The following is a 19,074-nucleotide window of genomic DNA, read 5'->3' on the forward strand; positions in this document are numbered from 1 at the left end:
TGCTCCAAAATAAATATATCTAATTTATATATATATATATATATAATAACTCAAGCTAAAGCCGAATCCAAATCCAAATAAAATTGTTAGAAATGTTTTAATTAGTTTATAAATATACACTTAACCTCATTTAATATTTTCAAGTCAATTATCTTAAATTTGTCTTGTAAATATAACCTCGTATGTAGATGCATATCCAAATTTAATATCAAATTCTTTTTGCAATATCAGATTTTCTTTTTCTTTTTTAACACTATATGTCTATACAGTATATCATTCTTGCTCGTTTTCTAACTCAAATATCAAAATTATGTATTTGAGTTATTATATATATATATATATATATATTTTATTATAAAAAATTGGGTTTTGAAAGTTAGTCATTAACAGGATCATGACACATGTCAAATATATTTATCAGATGTTGACACATGTCAAAATTATTATATTGATTTAGCCTTTACATGTAGTAGATTAATAAGGATCACTGGTGTGATGATGCTATGCTGTGGTATTGGGCCTAATTGAAGCTCGTTACTCTCGTATGCACTATCCAATAAGGATCATTGGTGCTACAGATTGATTTCAAAAACTACTAATCTCAACATGGTCTCAACTCTCAAGTATCAAGAGAGAACACCAGGTCATGTCATGTGCGCTTCCTTTGGAAACCCTCGTCCTCAAACTTAGGGATCACACGTTGAAATGAAGATCCTTTGAAGTGAAGTGGCTTACCGCTACGTTCAACACCTTTCTCGCCGGACGCCGGTGCACAAAGCTCTGAAATTCTCAGCCGTCTTTGGAGTCTTGTCTGCATGCGTACAACTCCATCACGATCCATCCCGCTGTCTGACCACAGATCGATGCTCATGTCAAAGTTCCCCATTCTCGTTATCGATCTCGAAAGCATATATATACTGTATGTGTGACTTATATTCAGGGCCGGCGCTGACCCAGTGCAGGAGGTGCTTTTGCACCATGTCTTCTGAATTTTAATTTTTTTCTTCAAGGTTTTAGGCCCTATATTTTAGATATTTTGCAATTTAGGATCATAAAGTTTGAAATTTTGCAATTATAACCTTAGTTTTGGGGAAAAAATAAAAATTGGGCACCAGGTCCCAAAAAAAGTTGAGCCGGCCCTGCTTATATTATAGCACCAAGAGGGCAAGAGGTGATATATTTATAACGACATGTGAAATGTAAGTGAGAAATAATACTAGGCCCTTCGGACTTAGACACGTGCCGAGATCTCAACGGTCTTAGGTTTGGTTTAACCACATGCTCTCTTTAATCATCAATCCTACTTAAACGCGTTAATTTTGTTATCCCTAATTGCGACTAGTTTACATTTATGTCAAATTTAAAATTTTACTGAGGTTAAGAATATTTACGAGGAATTGACATTTCTCGTACTATAGTAGCTAGATATTTTAAAAGAAGTTTAAGAGAAAATATCAAACCACAGAGTTTATTTAACAAGAGAAAAATACAAAATATTATTGGCTGGAATTAATTTAAAGGTATAGAAACATCAGACATCTACATAGAGAATTCAATTATTAAACAAAGCAACAAAGCAATATTATTTTTTTGACATCACTCACTTTTCTTTGAAATAAGAAAGAGAGAGTTACTATATTTGTTTTGTAACTCTCAATCAAGGATGAGAAGGGAAAGGAGGCCATTTCCCGAACTTAGGGTGGGGAAAGTATTTAGGTGGGAAGGACGGAAACTTGGGAAGTGGTGGACATGGCTTCTTTGGAATCACCACTACTGGTGGCTTGTATATCGGTTTGTAGATGGGAACCGGTGGCTTGTAGATGGGTTTGTAGATAGGCACCGAGGGCTTGTCGATCGGCTTGTGAAGTGGCGGGCATGGCTTCTTTGGGATCACCACCGGAGGCTTGTAAATAGGCACGGGTGGCTTGTAGATGGGCTTATGTGCGATCTTTGGTGGACAAGGTTTCTTGGGGATCACCACTGGTGGCTTGTAAATAGGCACCGGAGGCTTGTAGATAGGCACCGGCGGCTTGTAGATGGGCTTATGTGCAATCTTTGGTGGACACGGCTTCTTTGGGATCACAACCGGTGGCTTGTAAAATGGGGGACAAGGCTTCTTGATCTTAGGAAACGTTAACGTAGGCAAAGGGAACTTAGGCATATGCCAAAAGAACTTTGAGATGCAAACTTCCGGTGAGAATTTAAGACTTTGTTTGAGACCCAAAACATGAGTTTCGCCGGATTTCGATAGAAACACGACCTTGGAGGCTTCAAGACCGTCGTGGGCCGGACAAGGGTTGCCTGAGGCGCTATATAGATGAGCATAACAAGCTTCCTTTAGCGCTCCATCGTCTCCGACAATGTCATGATTAGGAATATTGAGATTAAATTTTCCTGTTTCGTCTATTTCCCCGCTTCCTTTCGTAACGAAAGAGCCTTTTGAATCGGCCGCCTTGCATTCTATCGTCACTCGGAGTCCTATTTTCAAACAAAAGCGTTAGTTCGAAAGTCGTAACGAAACCAAAAACATAAATATAAAGTTAGTTATATATGAGAAAGTGCTTTATTCCATGTATAATCAGTCAAATTATATATGGACCGAGAAGTGATACTTCTCAACCGGAACATTACGTATAAGTAGTACAAGTGTACAACATGTATATATGGACTTGATCGAGTATAAGATTATAAAGCATATATTACAATATTACCTGAGAATGCGTTGGGGATCTTGATTTTGCTGCTTTCTGCGTAGCCAACGACCTCGACATCACCAACGACCTTGATGTCACGGCTAAGGGAATGAGCCACCGAACAGAGAGCAAACACTAAGAGGATGCAGTAAGCACCTCCGTTTTTAGGTAATATCCTCATCAGCTTAATTCTCTTGTTGAAGATAGATGTGACTAGTAGAGGAGAAAGAAGATATGATTCTACTGAGATCGCCACTCGTGTATATTTATAGGTCGCTTACGGCTATTATTTTTTCATAAATTCATTGGTTTATTTCTTTAGTTTGTTTTATTTTAAAGTTACGGTTACTTGGTGGTACCGTAGCCACGTGAATGTACGAGTGTCATTTTCTTCTTCTTTAAACTTTTAGTCAGTTCTGCTGCTTATCGTTCGATACATATGCACAATCTATTCATTGGTTCAACTTTTTCATTTTAAAAGAATGAGAACCAACATAATTAATTGAAATTAATATGATATGATCATATCGAGTTGGTTTTTATTCTGAGTTCCAAACATTTTTAATTTTAATTGAAATACATTGATCCGGAATAAACACGTTAATACATAAACTACTCATATATAAACATTAACGACGTATGTAGATGAATAAATAAATGAGGTCGCATATATAAGTTAATCGTGTACCACCGACCCCAAATTAAATCGTTTCACATGAGCCTTAGTCTTTAGAGGATATACTTTAGTTTATTTGCCCCCAAATACAGATAGGGAGGGTTCACGTTTATTCTAATCACTTAAATATGTGGAAGAAAAGAAGAATACGATTTTATATCGTTCAAGATAAACCACCTACCAAGTCGACTAGATGTAAGAAAAGACAATAATCTTAACCCGATGATACTATATATTAATATATGTATGAACCTAGTACAACTCACTAGCTACGTACGTCCATAATTTGTTGATTATCCAAGCAAAAAAAAACATATATATTAGTTTCGAGTTTTATTTATAGCTAGCTCAGTCACGTACATTCGGTGATGGTTAAATCTGAAATCTGTGTATTTAAGTAAAAGTCGGTGACCAAATTCGACCACATTAATACACGACACAAAATTATAAAGTTTACCTTATCACAAGGCTATATATAGTAATAGAAATTGAGAATAACGTAGTTGGTAATACGTCCACGTCTCAAATGCTTGAATTAACAAGTCATGTATTTACCACTATGGCTAAAAGTACGGCATGCATGCAAGGCGCATGATCTAAGTAACAAAGGTAACAAACAACATAATTTATGCCCCCAAAAAAAACATATATAGGTTTGAAAAAGTATATATATACATATATTGTTGAATTGGCTAGTAGGGAAATTTGTGATAAATTAAAAATATATGGTTATTGGTTAGAAGGCAGAATCGAACTAATAATTTATGACATTACTTCTTGTTATCTATCGAAGCTGGCAAGGCCCCTCAGCCACAATTCCTGACTATTTTAGAAAAAGCCAGCTCTCAAACACATTGTCTGTTATTCTTCTCTCAACTACTTTAAACATCCATATTCACATATATAATTTGTATATATAGCACATTTATTCTACATTATCTGATGATATATGTTGTAACTTGTAACCATTCAAAATCTAAATTAAATGATCATCATCAGTGTCTAATATTTCATGTCGATCCGGTTTGTTTCTAACTGGTAAAATATGTAACAAATCCTTATAATTAAATGTTACCCGACGATCCTTAACTCTTAACAGAGCAAGCGATTTCAGTAGAGTAGAATTAAGAAATAGCCTTTCTTCCGACTGTGTATGCATTGATCGCATTTATAAAACTTATTAATTATACAATGAGAAATATGACTAAATAAAACATAAATAGCACACTTTTGTAGTTGGTGTGTCATCTATAAAGGCTATAGCGACTATGACTTCTATGTATATATTGTTCATTACTTTTTTTTAAGGGACAACCTATATAAATCAGTCATTAAATCTCTAATAAATTAGATAGGTTGTTTTTTATAAGTTTGTATTTATATAATGCTTAGAAGTGACATAAAAAGGAGACTGTGACACCATTAGTCTGACTTTTATACAATGTGGATGTGGTGGTTAAAAGATTATTCAATAGAAACATTCAACTGATTGAGTAAAACCAACTTAAAGTGGATTGAGTTAAAACGGTTAAACCACCGATTATGAACCTAATTATCCAAACCAAACCAATGCTGGATTTGCATCATGAAAGACAAGATACTATATCTTTCATAGTTAATAGTCATCGGAGAAGCCGAGAAGCCAATCCCCTCTTCACTAGCTAGGTGCTTGTATATTTATATATATGTAGTGTGGACCGTTTCTAATGTTTCGTATAATAGGGAGTAGACTCAGCCTCAGGGTCACTTCTCATACACTCCGACCGCCCAACCACGGTCTAATCTACCTCATAGGCGACATTACATTTAGTGCAAGATGTTTGTGTCCAATTACACACAGCGCACACTTTTTGACTAGGAAGCTAGCTGCTAAGCTATAACATCATGGACAAATGTCACAATACAGACACTAAAGTACCACACTCCTATGAGTCTATGACTCTATCATCACTTGAGAAGTTTTTGTTTTGTTTGAGAGAGGCCCAAATTTAAGCCTGATAATATTATTTAAAGGCCCATAAGAAAACATTTAAAAGCCCAAAACAAACACATGCGTAATTGTGCTTACTGCATAAAAGAGCTCTCTCTCTCTCTCAACAATGGCGGTCGGAAGAATCTTGTGAATTCGATTCCGATTTTTGAGTGAAACGAAACGAAGCGGGAGAAGAAAGATGTCGGGTATGGGTGACGGCTACGTTGGTACGGCTCAAGATGCGGTGAGGATACGGCGGCTTCAGAAGCAAAGAGAGGCCGAACGCAAAAAAATCCAAGAGCTAAAGAGCAAGACTGCTTCAGGCAAAGACCAATCTGGTCTTCTCCAATTCGGAACCAGTTCTTGCGAGGTTAGACCAATCAAGATCCCATCTGATCACCAACTGTATAATACATACTATTTTCCGATTTCTAGGTTTCGAGAGTTTGTTTCAATGGTAGATTGTTGTATGAATATTAGATTTAGAAATTTGTTCTGGCTCTGAATTAGTAGGAGTTATCCGCAATACTTAGGGGTTAGCATGAGTACAAGGTTCAGTTCTCAGTGGTATATGTATGAAAGCTGCAATTTCTCAAGTACAGCACAGAATTAGATCATCAGTACTTGAGAAATTGCAGCTTTGGTGTCTGAAGTATTGACAAAATCCCAAATTGTTTTCTTGGTTGTTTAACATTTTTTTTTGTTTTCTGTTTATAGATTCTTGACACTGCTTTCAAGAAAGAAACAGTCGGTTTAGTTACAAGAGAGGAATATGTGGAGAAGGTAATAATTGGAGTCATGGACTTTATCATTCAATGTTTAATAGTTATCTAGATGATGGTGTTAATTGTGTCTATGATATCTGTAGAGGGTTAATATTCGTAATAAGTTCGAGGAAGAAGAGAAAGAGAAACTGCAGAAGCTACAACAAGAGTGAGTTTAGTTTTTCTTTTAAGTTCATTTTTCGTAGTTATTGATGTTGTTTAGGTGGATTAAGCTTGATCGACTTTGTTTCTAAAAACTACAGGGAAGAGGAGTTGCAGCTAGAGAAGCGTAACAAGAAGAGAAAGATTAAGGGATCTTCCCTCTTATCTTTTGCTGAAGATCTTGAGAATGGCAGTGATGAAGATGATGGAGAAAACAGTAAGTGGATTCATCTCCTAGATTGCAATTAGTTTACCTGGACCATACTTCTTAGATTTTGTTAAGTATTATTACCTTGATTCCGGAATATGCTGTTGTGACATCAGTGGTGATTTGTGTGGTATAGTTAAGATTTCTTAAGATTAGGTGTGATACATGTGTCGTTCAATTACACCACTATAATTTTTTTTCCCTTTTTGTATAGTAGTTGAAAAGTATAATGTTTGTCTTTTTCAGAAATGATGAATCCCTTTTTATGTGTGGAAGTTGAAAAAGTAGAATCTCTATCGTTTGCAGATATAATGAATCTCAACATGTATTAGAGATATTAATTCTATAACTGTAGTTGGAATCTTGCTTGGTTGTTGGAGCTTTTGAGATGCAAATAGCTTACTAGCATATAAATTTTAAGATACCATCTACTCTTCGAGTGTTTTCCTCTTTGTAACTTCTTTTTTGGTACATTATTTATGCAGAGAGTTCTGGGACAATGAACTTACGTTGCGGAAAACTTGGCAAGGACCCCTCAGTAGAAACTAATTTCCTGCCTGACAGGTGATCTCTAGCTCTCTTGTTTACCTTTATCTTCCCTATCTGCTTTTGCAGTAAGTCTCAACTTTAGCTGTGGTGTTTTGAGGTTGCTGTTTCAGTGAGCGGGAGGCGGAAGAACAAGCTGAACGTGAAAGGCTGAAGAAGCAGTGGCTTCGTGAACAAGAACAGATTAAAAGTTGTCCTCTTTCCAGTTGCTTCTAATTTCAGTACTAACACTTGATTTAAGGAAGATTCTCTAACTAACTAGTTTTTTGCTTTTCAGACGAGCCTCTTCAGATTACTTACAGTTACTGGGATGGGACGGGCCATAGACGAGTTATCCAGGCAAGCACAAGCTACATCTTTATAGTGCTGTTTGAGATTAAGTCTGATCATATACTCACCTGTTTGATTAACTCTTTTTACAGGTCCGCAAGGGTGATGCAATTGGGAATTTTCTGCGGGCTGTTCAGCAGCAGCTTGCCCCTGACTTCCGGGAGATTCGGACGACATCAGTTGAGAATCTGCTATATGTCAAGGAAGATCTTATCATCCCGCATGTGAGAACCCATTACACTTATCAAGTTATTATCCCCTCACACTATCTAGAACTTAACGATAACATGTAAATGTTTATTGCAAATGCAGCAACACAGTTTCTATGAGCTGATCATTAACAAAGCTAGGGGGAAGAGTGGCCCGGTATGCCTTGTCGAAAATTTCTGAATTAAAGTTTATATAGAAAATCGTAACTGAGACTCACCCACTCCTGCAATGTTCTTGTTAACAGCTGTTTCACTTTGATGTGCATGAAGATGTGAGAACAATAGCAGATGCAACGATAGAGAAAGATGAGGTATGTTTCCCCTAACCCCCAGTTGCACATAGAAAAGAGAGTAGTTTGATGATGAGAAGGAAGTTGTGTCTAAAGGTTTTGTAAAATGTGGTGTTATTGAAGTCGCATGCGGGTAAAGTTGTGGAGAGGCATTGGTACGAGAAGAACAAGCATATATTCCCTGCTTCCAGATGGGAGGTAAATACTCCCAAATCCGCCTTTGCTCTGCACTTTTTTTTCAATCTCAGCAAAATTTATAATTATAGGAATTAAAGTTTTCTTCCGCATTTATCTTTGAGCAGATTTACGACCCGACAAAGAAGTGGGAGCGGTACACAGTCCATGGGGATTGATTTTTGGAGCAGAAGATGCTTTTGTTACATGCATGGAATCTAGTTGACATGATTGATCAGATTTGGTGCACTAATAAGTAGTGGAATGTTCATGGAATTTTTTAATGCTTTATTATTCTCATTATCAGTCCCTCAATGTACCATTATTATACTTTCGTTTTTTTTTAAGAGATCACTTGGAATCATTGAAATATATATCTTCTAAATTTCACTAGTTTTTCCCAGTTATTTTTGTGAAACTCTCATACGAGAATTTTAGTATGAGATCTTCTGATAATAATAATAATGAGGGCACATAAATTAAGAATGTTGAAGAAAGTAATTTGTGAATCCTCCTGATGTATATAATACAAATGGTAACAAAATCAAAATGAGAGACCAGACAAAACGCAGTCGTTTTACGAGTTTCTATGGTTGTGTTGTGTTTGTTATCTCTTTTTTTTGTTTTTATTCAGAAATAAAATAATTTCACTAATTGTGAAAGAGGAGGAGGAGGAGGAGCAAAGCATAAATAGCATCGGAGAGACACTGTATCGGTTGACCAAATTTGATAGAAGCAGCTACAGCGATAGCGATGATGAATCTTAGGGTTTTGTTCCTCGCTCTCCTTCTACTCGCATCTCCTCTTCTTCAAGGTTCGCAACCCCTCTCTCTCTCTCTCTCTCTCTCTCTCCCTTCCTTTGTTTTGTTGACCTGGAATCTGTAGATCTAGATCCATTTGTTTCCATCGCGTACGTTTCCCCAATTTACAGATTTCATATTTTTGATCTCTGTATCCGATCTGGGTTTCTTCGATAGGGATCTAGTCCTGTTTTTTCGAACAAAGTTACGTTCTTTATTTCATCGATCCGAGTGAAATTGAGTTCGTTATCCAAATTGTGCAATGTGGTCTCACAAATAGATGAACTTTCAAATGTAGATCGAATATTCTTCAATAGTGTCTGCCTTGCATGTCTTTTGTTTTCAGAAGAAGACGTTATGTTTGAACACTGTTAACATGTGGCCTGATGGGTATTTTTTTTGGTTTCTTTTGTCAGTTGCTAGATGTCAATCTGATGCCGAGGATCATTCCAGTATTGTTGACGATATTGTGGGAGAACACAGTGATGATGCCGTTGAGGAAGAGGACCAGGATTTGGATAACTTGACCTCTGCTCCAGGAGTTGAGACTGTTTGTGTCTTCCCCAAAAACACTGCCAAATGTTTGTGTTTTCTCCTTCTTCTTCTTCTTCTTCACGTATTTATAATCTATCCATTGTTTGTCATCATGAATGCTCTTTGTTTTCGTGCAGTGGTTCCAGCTGGAGAAGAGACTGAGCTCCTTGTTGCTTTGAAGAATGATGGTAGCTAAACACCTCTTTTAGCTTGTGTTTTCTGTTGGTTGTTAAATCTATATATCTCACCAAATTGGCTGTGACATAAACAGGCAAAACTAACGTCGGGGTGATGGGAATTAGGGCCAGCGTTCATCTTCCTTATGATCACAAGTTGTTGGTTCAGAATCTAACCATGCTGGTAAGCATTTTACTAGAAAACCATTTTTTAAAAATTTGTGTTATGATTTTATTATTCTCTGATGGTCTCATACTCTCTTTATATTACAGAGATTCAACAATGCATCCATCCCAACGTCTCGTCAAGCTTCATTCTCTTACATCTTTGCAGTCAGTCAGTACCTGCAGGTACACATATCCTACCATAGACAACATATCATTCTCATTCATTCTAAAACTACAACCGGGTAACTGATAGAATCTGATCTTACTTGGTGTTGCTCTTGTCTTTCACAGCCTGGAGCATTTGATCTGGTGGGTTATATCATTTACGACGTGGAAGGAAAGCCATTCCAGAGTGTCTTCTACAATGGAACCATAGAGGTAGTTGAATCTGGAGGTCTCCTCAGCGGCGAATCTGTCTTCCTTATTACACTTGGAATCGGTCTCCTCCTTCTCCTCGGTCTATGGGCATACAGCCAAGTACAGCGTCTCACTAAGGTAAACAATTGTATTTCTTTTTCTTTCCTGTGAATCATTTGTAAAAGTTAAATATTCATTTGATGATCTCCTCTCTTAACAGAAAACCAAAAAGGTGTCCAAGGTTGAAGTAGGAACCAGGTCTACTGACGCATCACTTGACGAATGGCTCGAGGTTCGCTTCTATCTCTCTCTCTCGTTACGCTTCTTTCCTCTACAATATGATTGAATCTGATTGAAATTTGTGTTATTACCTCCAGGGAACTACTTTGGCCAAGACATTGTCCGGAAAATCGAAGAACAAGAAGAACTAGAGGAGCTTTTTGCTCTTTCTAGTTGTCATAGACTCGGCTTCGGCGTTTTGAAAGAGTTTCCAAGTTTAAGTTCAGTCTTGAGGATATTTAGGGTTTTAAACGTTACTACTCTTTTTGGTTCCAGCATTGTACTCTTTAGACACTCTTTACTTCTTGTCATAAACATTCTCCTCATGAAACAACTTAACTTATAATGGTTTAGATATGCGTTTTTTAGTTGTTGTTAATCTTTCTATAACAGAGGGCATGTCCACGGATGAACCTTTTTGAACATCTTTATACGATTGTTATATTAGTTCATCAAAACAGTATATATTCTACTCTAAAATAGTAGAGTTGATGATTTGATCAGAAGAGACGACGAGAGGGAGGCTGGAGCGATGAGGTCAAGTTAAAAAGATGGGTCCTAGAAGATGGACAACAGACTTGAGGATAAGCTGCTTCTCGGACAAAAGGGAGCGGTCGCTTCAAACTAGGCATGAAAAAGAAAAACCTTCTAACGTAGTCTATCAGCAATTCACAATAAGTTGCTTTAAGTGTGGCTCGAGATTTGATTTAGATAATTAAACAGAAGAAAACTCTTGAGTTAAGCTCTTACTCCAAGTAAATGTAAATATAGAGAATCACAGCTTTAGTTACAAAGATCTTAATCAAATACCCTTTTTCTCTTTCTCCGTCAAACCAGAGCTCATGAATCAATTTTTTTTGTTTTTACATTATTAGTTCAAGAAGTAAGAACACAAACAACAACAACAAGATCGCTAACCTCCCTTTTATTTCTGATCTCATCTGTTCCATGGAGACTAGCGATTTCCGTTACTGATAGTTCTTAATCAAGCAGCAACTTTCTTTGACGTGACTGAGTTCACAATGGTTGCAAACTCAGGACCCTAAAGTTCACATCAAAGGTGGGTGTGAGCTTTACTTCTTTTTATAAAGAACATATCCACAAAAGTCTAAAGTTACTTCTTACCTTCAAGGAGGCACCACCAACAAGAAATCCATCAATGTCTTCTTCTTTGGCAAGCTCTGCACTGTTGCCTCCATTGACAGAACCTGGCATTTGAGAAGAAAATAATCAACATAAAGTCTGATTTTGCAGTGGACAACTAATCTGACGCACCTCCATATATGATTCTCGTTTTGGAAGCGACTTCCTCAGAGACATTCTTTTTGAGCCAACCGCGGACAGCTACATGGACTTCCTGTGCTTGCTGAGGAGATGCAACTTTGCCAGTTCCAATTGCCCATACAGGTTCGTATGCAACAACTATATTGTCCCAGCTAGGGACAGCATCTGGAAATACAAATAACTCACTGCAGTTAAATGAGTGCAGACAAGATTTGGAACATGAGATCGTAATACAAGAGTGTTACCAGCAAACGCCTTCAGTTGCTCGAAGCAAACATCAAATGTCTTGCCTGCTTCCCTCTCTTCTAGCTTTTCCCCAATACAAGCTATTACTCCAAGACCCTCATTCAATGCGTAAGCAGCTTTCTTACCGATAAACTACGGTTGTGTTGAGAACAGAGTAAACATGTCTTCACAAACCTTTCTTAACAACACACTAGTTCTTATTGAGTATTTCATTAACTGACCTCATCCTTTTCTCCGATGACATGTCTCCGTTCGGAGTGCCCAAGAATGACCCATTTGCAACCGAGGTCTTTGAGCTGTTCCACGCTGTATGGTGAAACAGGTGACTTTAAGTTCAGGCAAAGACTCATATATATAGAATCAAGAAAGTCTTTAGGGGGGGGACGAATTGCAAAGCTCGTTTAGCAAATTTTCAACCATATAAACAGCGAGATATAGTGTAAGTCTATAAGAGATGTCATAACCTGATTTCACCAGTGAAGGCTCCTCCTTTTCCAACCCAAGAGTTCTGACCTGATACTTCAATACGGTCTGTCAATGAAGACTTGACCTGGTCGATGTAGACAAATGGAGGTGACACAACAACATCTACACAGAGCACACACAAAAACGATCATTAAGAACAAATGGTAAGCAAGAAGAGGTCCTTCGCATTCAAAAGTAAGTCTTGACTGTTGGTAGAAAATCTAAATATGAAGAGTAGAAGAAACTCACCTACATCAGCTTCCAAGGTTGCACTGTTGAGATCAGAAACAAGCTTGGCGATGGAGTCCTTAGTCCCATTCTAAAACACATGCCACAAGAGACATTAGTTTGAGGATGAGAAAACAAGCTACAGAAGAAAAGAAAAGACGACTTTGGGCATTGTACTTACACACTTCCAGTTTCCTCCAACGAAAAACTGCAGCATAACAGAGAACAAAGCAAGTGTTTAGAGTTTAGACAACGACTCAAAAGACAGTCGAAATCCCAAACCTTGTATCTAGCATTCAACACATATGGTGAAGTAGCAAACAAAACCAAAGTTAAAGCATAGAAATCAAATGAAGAGAATTGAGATTCTTGATCTCCTCTAAAAGGAATAACTTTGCACCTCAATCCTAAACCACGATCCATGAATCTAGCATTCAACAAGCAAACTAAGACCCAAAGTTAAGCATTGAATCGAATGAAGAGATTTGAGATTCTAATCATGCAACAAAAAGGAATAACTTTTATATCAGTCAATCCTAAACAGTGAGAATCTAGCATTTTCAATAGAGTTAAAGGTGGAACCTTTCCGGATCCAGCCATGGCGACAACGCCTCTCGGGGAGCGGTGTGAAGAAGAAGAAGAAGGGGAAGAAACGAGACGGATAGAGGAATTGACGCGGTGGACGAAGGATTGGTGAGAGGAGACGGCGGCGGAGTCGAGCTTGGGAGAAATGCGGCAGAGGCCGGAGAAAGTGAGAGAGGTGGAGGTAGCAGCAGCCATGTCGTTCAGGTTTGGCGTGTAGTGAGTGAGTGGAAAAGGCAAAAACAAGGAGATAGAGACGAGAGACTGTGACTTCTTCTCTCTCAGCTTAAGGTTGTAGCAGAGGAGAGGAGATAGAGCGGCGATGAGGGTTGGTCGGTTCTGCTCTCTCAAGGCTAATTTTGTCCTTTCTCACTCTATCTACTGTACACACGCGCCTAAGTCACATCTGATTTTCACGCGCTTCATTTCATTGGATCACACTACTAATCAGTAATCACGACTCATAACAAATACAGCGGTGACAACTTTATAAATATCATGCACTTATTACGGATGTGTATATTGAATAATACACCCTCTCCCTCTGTTTCAAAATATCAGATATTTGAGTAGAAACACACATATTAAAAAATATTTAATTTTTAAAAATTTGACAAATTATATCCAAAACTGTATAATATAAAAATATAAAATTAATCTAAAAATTGTATAAATAGTTGGAAATATCCAATATTATGAAACAAAAATAATCCTCTAAACATCTTATATTATGAAAGGGAGGGAATATCACTTATCTTTTCATCATCAAATGATCTTTTGTCAAATTTTGAATATTGATATAAAAATTTTGAAAATGGAAAATATCTTCAGCGTAGTCCATACTTCATGCTCCATGTACATATGTCTAAATTAATTATTCAATTTAATGCATTTTGAAAACTTATCATATCCTTTTTTAATAAGTAATATCGAGTTCAGATAACACAGTCAGTCACACACGATCCTCATCCTCGGAGTAATGAAAAAGTTTTAATACATCATAGTGACCACAAGACGACAACAAGAAAAACATGTGAAGTAGAAGAAGCCTATCTATCAATATCATTAACATTTAACCAGACCACATCTCCAAGAAACTTGACTGATACTGAAGCAAAACTAGCAACAAAACTATAACCGCCGCAACTCCCCACGGCGAGCTTCCACCGCCATCTCCGGCGACACCGGGACTCACGTAAGTCGTAGCCCCACGTTGACTGTTCGAAAACATCCCAAGGATAGCGTCAGGGTTCTCCATGGAAGATAACCAACGTACCAAGACTATGAGAAACAGAGGTATCAAGAGAAGAGCAAGATTCATATGCTCTTCCGCTGACTCGGCTGCTTCTTCCAAGCTGAAGTACCATGACGTCAACAAGAACACCGAAGCCACGGCTAGGATTAAAAGAACTGGGTACGGTAGAGGCGAGAGCGAGAATGAATCCAAGATCGATGATCTTCTCTCTCCATAAGCCATAGTTTCCTATCTACAATTTCAAGATGATAGTTGATATTTGATAAATGATGATGATGAGAGATGCTCTTCTTGCTTTTATGGGATGTAGCAAAACAAAAACAAAAACAAAAAACTTATAGAAAACCGCCTCTAGGTTATAATATTATAGTTTTGACTTTTGACCGACAGATGAAAGATTATAGTATAAATGTTTAGTTTTATTTTATATTTCATTAAAATCTAATTGAAAATTAGGGGACTACAATTATTTCGATTAATATAGACCCGATATCAAGCCAAATTATAATATTGAGAAAGGAGAAAAACCTTATATATTGGCTAACATATTTATAACGAATTTAACTATACTATAAACATACCAAATTAATTAATAGGTTTTTAACTTTGGAGTTGTTTGCTTTATCTAATTTTTCGTAAATAAGAACATATTAAATTACATAAATAATATTGAGCTCGATTTGTTAAGAATAAAGGTTTATAATTTGAACATATTAAATTACATAAATAATATTGAGCTCGATTTGTTAAGAATAAAGGTTTATAATTTTGTGTTTATATATTTTTTACTCGATGTAGTTTGAAAAATATATACTGGCCATTTCGTGATTAAATATGAAATTTATGTTGCTTTCTCTTTCGTAATGGGCTCCTCACTAACAAGTAACACCTATACAATTGTGTAGGTGGTGCGTCGTTATCAATTTTCCTAATTTTCCTTTGCTTTAACTATTGTCATTAATTATCACCTCTTCCATATAAGCAACACAAAATTCAAAGATGACGAAAAAATGATTTGACCTTTTACCCTAAATTAAACCACCTTTAATTAACGCTAATCTGCCTAATCACAATATGACATAATTACTCTGTTATACTACAGTTCACAGTTTTCTTTACTAATTACATTAATCAAACAAAAATCATACTACAAAACTTTTCATCATTTCATTATTCATTTATCCAGTAATTCATAAATATATTTACAAACTTTACTACTCGATTCCGTTGTGAAAAGAAGAAAATACAAGAAAACAAAATTTGATCGCTATGATTGAAGAAGAAGATATATAGAGCAATTAGATCGATCACACAAATATAAGAAATTAAGGTTAAGGTTAAAAATGAATATTGTAATCTAATTCACGGTCGTCAAAATCCACCAAAATCGGTGCTTCACGTCACATATATCATATATGCTTCACGTAAACATCAAGAGAGAATACCTAACACATTTACGAAATATATAATTGATGATTTACATAAAACGCAAACGCAATAAAATACTAACCGCGCGATCAAACAAACGTCTAGTAGTAGCAAACGCATCTCCAGCGACCACATGGACAGTAGTAAGTAGATCGCCTCGGCGTTTCAAGGCAAGAGAGACATCTCACGGCGAAGAGCAGAGCTAATGGAACCGCGGCGAGAAGGAGCCAGCTCAGCACATCTTCTCCTGAGGAGACGGCTACCTCGAATTTCACGACGGAGGAAAGGGCTAAGAGGACGAGGGCCACCGTGATCATGACTATTACCGGCAACGGCGACGTAGATACTCTGCATCGTCCGCAGCAGCAGCCGTGGTAATGCATCTAGCTCCCCCCACTTGTTGTGTTTTCTTTGGTTTTTTTGTTTAGTTGTTTCGTAGTGAAATGCTATTTTATGTATATTTACACACGGCAGCTAATAAAACAAAGTGAGAAAAAGCGAAAGAGAGATAATGGTTTGTTAGGTATACTATTATTATTATGGTCGATGATGAATGATGATACCACTCACTATTTTGGGAAATATCATTAGTACTACTAGCTAGTGGGGTAACCAAGGGGTTTATGTTGTCATTTACATATGTAATTTTGTGGATTAGTCAGACCATAATTTTTTGTCTAATTTCGAAAGAATTATAGTTCGCCATACGGATTAGCATTGAACTCAATCCAAAAACAACAGGCAGATCTTTAAATTTTGATGGGATATGTGTGAGATATGAGTGATTGGTGGTTAGGTACATGAGAACAAGGAGGAAGCTTATCTTAGTGGCCTACCATGAAAAAGACACTCACTTCACCTTGTTCCACTCATATCGCTTCGCTTTATAACATAATTTACATGTTCTGCCTAATGTATTTGTATGTCATTTCCAAGGATTTAATATCATTGAGCTTTTTCCTATGTAGACAACAATATGTATTTTTGAAATAGATTTTAATTCGGCACAAAAAAAAAAGGCTTAACAAATAATGTATAGCATATTTTGGTATATGCACAAATATCTATATTCCTTCCACAACAAAAGAGAGCGTATAATACTTTCTTTAGGGCCTAAAATGGGTTTTATTGTGATCCGGCCCAATGAGTTTTGAGTATAAATGTATTAATGAGTCGTCACGTGTGAAAGGGTGTTTTAGTCATTTTGGTATTGATGGGTTTATCGTATATTTTACACATTTTAACCTGTAGAAAAAAAAACTCAATCGTCGTCACTTTACCGAGAAAGCAAGACAAAGAAGAAGAAGAAGAAGAGGAATCGAATTATGAAGTTAACGACGGCTCCGATCCACGCGGTGTCGAGATGGGTGAGAAGGCAGCCACCAAAGGTGAAAGCTTTCCTTGCCGTCGTATCAGGCATGGCGGCTCTTGTTCTCCTCAGATTCATCGTTCACGATCACGACAATCTCTTCGTTGCCGCCGAAGCTGTTCACTCAATTGGAATCTCTGTTCTTATCTATAAACTCATGAAGGAAAAGACTTGCGCTGGTACAACCTTAATCCCCTGCTTTGACTTCGTTGTTTGTACTACTAGTATCACATCCCAATTTAGGGTTCTTGAACATGAGAATTTGGATCTGTGTTAAGGTATAAAAATGTAACCTTTATTCAACATTACAGAAATCAGAATTAAGCTCTAATCATAGATCTTTGGTGTGTGTGTTGTCAGGATTGTCCCTGAAATCTCAGGAGCTAACGGCGATATTTCTAGCTGTTAGGCTGTATTGCAGTTTTGTAATGGAATATGATATACATACCATTCTGGACCTGGCTACTTTGGGAACAACTCTATGGGTTATATATATGATCCGTTTTAAGCTTAAAGCTAGTTACATGGAGGACAAAGACAACTTTGCTCTCTATTATGTGGTAAGTGAGTCTGTCATTCTCGGTTATTGATCTTTTTACTTGGATTCTGTGCTTGCTCGTCATGATGGTTATCAGGAACTTTTGTTTTTTGAGTTAAGCTTACCTTACTGTCAGATAAAAATGTTGCGTTCATTGGTAGCCTCCTGTAACTAGATTCTTTCAAGTTATTAGTTTTTAATCAGCGTTCCTAGTATCACATTTGGTTAATCTTCATATTACTTTCTATTCAGGACATTGTATGGTATTGAGGATTCATATATATTGGTTTTTTTGTCCTTTTGATTTTTGCAGCTCGTGCCCTGTGTTGTGTTAGCTGTATTGATCCATCCATCAACTTCACACAATATACTGAATAGAATTTCCTGGGCACTCTGTGTTTACCTTGAAGCTGTGTCAGTACTGCCACAGTTAAGAGTGATGCAGAACACAAAGGTATGCACTTTTGTAAGGATGCTTTTGAAAACTTGAGAATTATAAATAAGTCCAGTTCCTGATATGTTTTGTTCATTCAGATTGTCGAACCCTTCACCGCTCATTATGTTTTTGCACTTGGAGTAGCAAGATTCCTTAGCTGTGCACACTGGGTCTTACAGGTGCAGATTTACTTGTTTTAATTTGTTCTTTCCTTCTTTCGCACAAACCAATGGCATATATAACATCCTAAGCTTATGTCACTCAGCAAGTGATCAACTTTACAGTAGTATTTATTTATCATAAGGTCTTCTCAAGACTTTTGTGATATTTCTAAATAGAACGCGTAAATTTGATTTGGTCTTCCGTGTCGAAACAGATTATGGACACCCGTGGACGCCTGCTAGTAGCACTGGGTTATGGACTCTGGCCATCAATGGTGATAATCTCAGAAATCGTCCAAACATTCATCTTGGCAGATTTCTGTTACTACTACGTGAAAAGGTACTTTCCTTTTCTTCATCCACAAGCGTCTTCAGTCTTTTTTGGCTCCACCTCTTTGATCTCATATTTCTCTTCTTGTGCAGTGTGTTCGGAGGCCAGCTTGTTTTACGGCTCCCATCTGGGGTTGTTTAAGTAACCTTATAAAAGAAAAAGAAAAAAAGATAGATACTTTGATGGCATTTGTAACACGAAAATAGATCTCAGCTTTGTGTATCTGAGTAGCCCCAGGCTGCTCTCAAAAGTTTCTCCCTCGGGCCAAATCCTAATTTTTTCAACTGTGCTGTATATTTTTGTGGGTCAGTCCTCTTGGATATTATTGACATGATTTTGTCACTTCACTTCACTTTTATTCTCATAGTGTTCGTTGCAGCATGGTTATGGACAACACATTGAATATCTAACGC

The 19,074-nt window shown here is 37.0% G+C and overlaps 7 protein-coding genes across 8 annotated transcripts; 3 read left to right on the forward strand and 4 right to left on the reverse strand.

Moving 5' to 3' along the window:
• Positions 1–1,452: 1,452 nt before the first annotated feature.
• Positions 1,453–3,000, reverse strand: LOC104713557 (proline-rich protein 2-like). The gene is made up of 2 exons (XM_010430706.3): positions 2,712–3,000; positions 1,453–2,478 (listed from the first exon to the last, which is right to left on the reverse strand). The coding sequence occupies exons 1-2, from the start codon at positions 2,872–2,874 to the stop codon at positions 1,658–1,660; spliced, it is 984 nt and encodes a 327-aa protein (XP_010429008.1). The 5' UTR covers positions 2,875–3,000; the 3' UTR covers positions 1,453–1,657.
• A 2,410-nt stretch (positions 3,001–5,410) lies between these two features.
• LOC104713558 (protein XAP5 CIRCADIAN TIMEKEEPER) lies at positions 5,411–8,427 on the forward strand. 2 transcript variants are annotated; one of them, XM_010430707.3, is made up of 12 exons: positions 5,411–5,711; positions 6,059–6,124; positions 6,210–6,274; positions 6,369–6,484; positions 6,961–7,039; positions 7,135–7,211; positions 7,299–7,360; positions 7,444–7,575; positions 7,664–7,717; positions 7,806–7,871; positions 7,974–8,048; positions 8,153–8,427. In XM_010430707.3, exons 1-12 carry the CDS (start codon positions 5,541–5,543, stop codon positions 8,201–8,203), a joined length of 1,014 nt encoding a protein of 337 aa, XP_010429009.1. In that variant the 5' UTR covers positions 5,411–5,540; the 3' UTR covers positions 8,204–8,427. The 2 variants fall into 2 exon arrangements, 1 of the variants encoding a protein (XP_010429009.1); XR_015565138.1 differs by having other exon boundaries at positions 5,430–5,711; positions 7,122–7,211.
• Positions 8,428–8,575: 148 nt separating this feature from the next.
• LOC104713559 (translocon-associated protein subunit alpha) lies at positions 8,576–10,709 on the forward strand. The gene is made up of 8 exons (XM_010430708.3): positions 8,576–8,838; positions 9,241–9,405; positions 9,496–9,546; positions 9,630–9,718; positions 9,808–9,885; positions 9,994–10,197; positions 10,280–10,351; positions 10,437–10,709. The coding sequence occupies exons 1-8, from the start codon at positions 8,778–8,780 to the stop codon at positions 10,488–10,490; spliced, it is 774 nt and encodes a 257-aa protein (XP_010429010.2). The 5' UTR covers positions 8,576–8,777; the 3' UTR covers positions 10,491–10,709.
• Positions 10,710–11,071: 362 nt separating this feature from the next.
• Positions 11,072–13,710, reverse strand: LOC104713560 (triosephosphate isomerase, chloroplastic). The gene is made up of 9 exons (XM_010430710.3): positions 13,144–13,710; positions 12,743–12,769; positions 12,583–12,652; positions 12,333–12,456; positions 12,090–12,174; positions 11,868–12,000; positions 11,614–11,787; positions 11,464–11,546; positions 11,072–11,380 (listed from the first exon to the last, which is right to left on the reverse strand). Exons 1-9 carry the CDS (start codon positions 13,339–13,341, stop codon positions 11,324–11,326), a joined length of 951 nt encoding a protein of 316 aa, XP_010429012.1. The 5' UTR covers positions 13,342–13,710; the 3' UTR covers positions 11,072–11,323.
• Positions 13,711–14,034: 324 nt separating this feature from the next.
• LOC104713562 (uncharacterized) lies at positions 14,035–14,620 on the reverse strand. The gene has a single exon (XM_010430715.3). The coding sequence runs from the start codon at positions 14,618–14,620 to the stop codon at positions 14,216–14,218; it is 405 nt and encodes a 134-aa protein (XP_010429017.1). The 3' UTR covers positions 14,035–14,215.
• Positions 14,621–15,729: 1,109 nt separating this feature from the next.
• On the reverse strand, positions 15,730–16,209 carry LOC104713561 (uncharacterized). The gene is made up of 2 exons (XM_010430713.3): positions 15,909–16,209; positions 15,730–15,843 (listed from the first exon to the last, which is right to left on the reverse strand). The coding sequence occupies exon 1, from the start codon at positions 16,207–16,209 to the stop codon at positions 15,928–15,930; it is 282 nt and encodes a 93-aa protein (XP_010429015.2). The 3' UTR covers positions 15,730–15,843; positions 15,909–15,927.
• Positions 16,210–16,353: 144 nt separating this feature from the next.
• On the forward strand, positions 16,354–19,019 carry LOC104713563 (uncharacterized). Its single transcript, XM_010430716.2, has 6 exons — positions 16,354–17,374; positions 17,556–17,755; positions 18,047–18,187; positions 18,268–18,348; positions 18,546–18,670; positions 18,754–19,019. Exons 1-6 carry the CDS (start codon positions 17,152–17,154, stop codon positions 18,800–18,802), a joined length of 819 nt encoding a protein of 272 aa, XP_010429018.1. The 5' UTR covers positions 16,354–17,151; the 3' UTR covers positions 18,803–19,019.
• The last annotated feature ends 55 nt before the right edge of the window (positions 19,020–19,074 follow it).

This window comes from Camelina sativa, chromosome 9 (genome assembly GCF_030686135.1).
Source record: "Camelina sativa cultivar CO46 ecotype springtype chromosome 9, ASM3068613v1".
NCBI classification, from domain to species: Eukaryota; Viridiplantae; Streptophyta; class Magnoliopsida; order Brassicales; family Brassicaceae; genus Camelina; species Camelina sativa.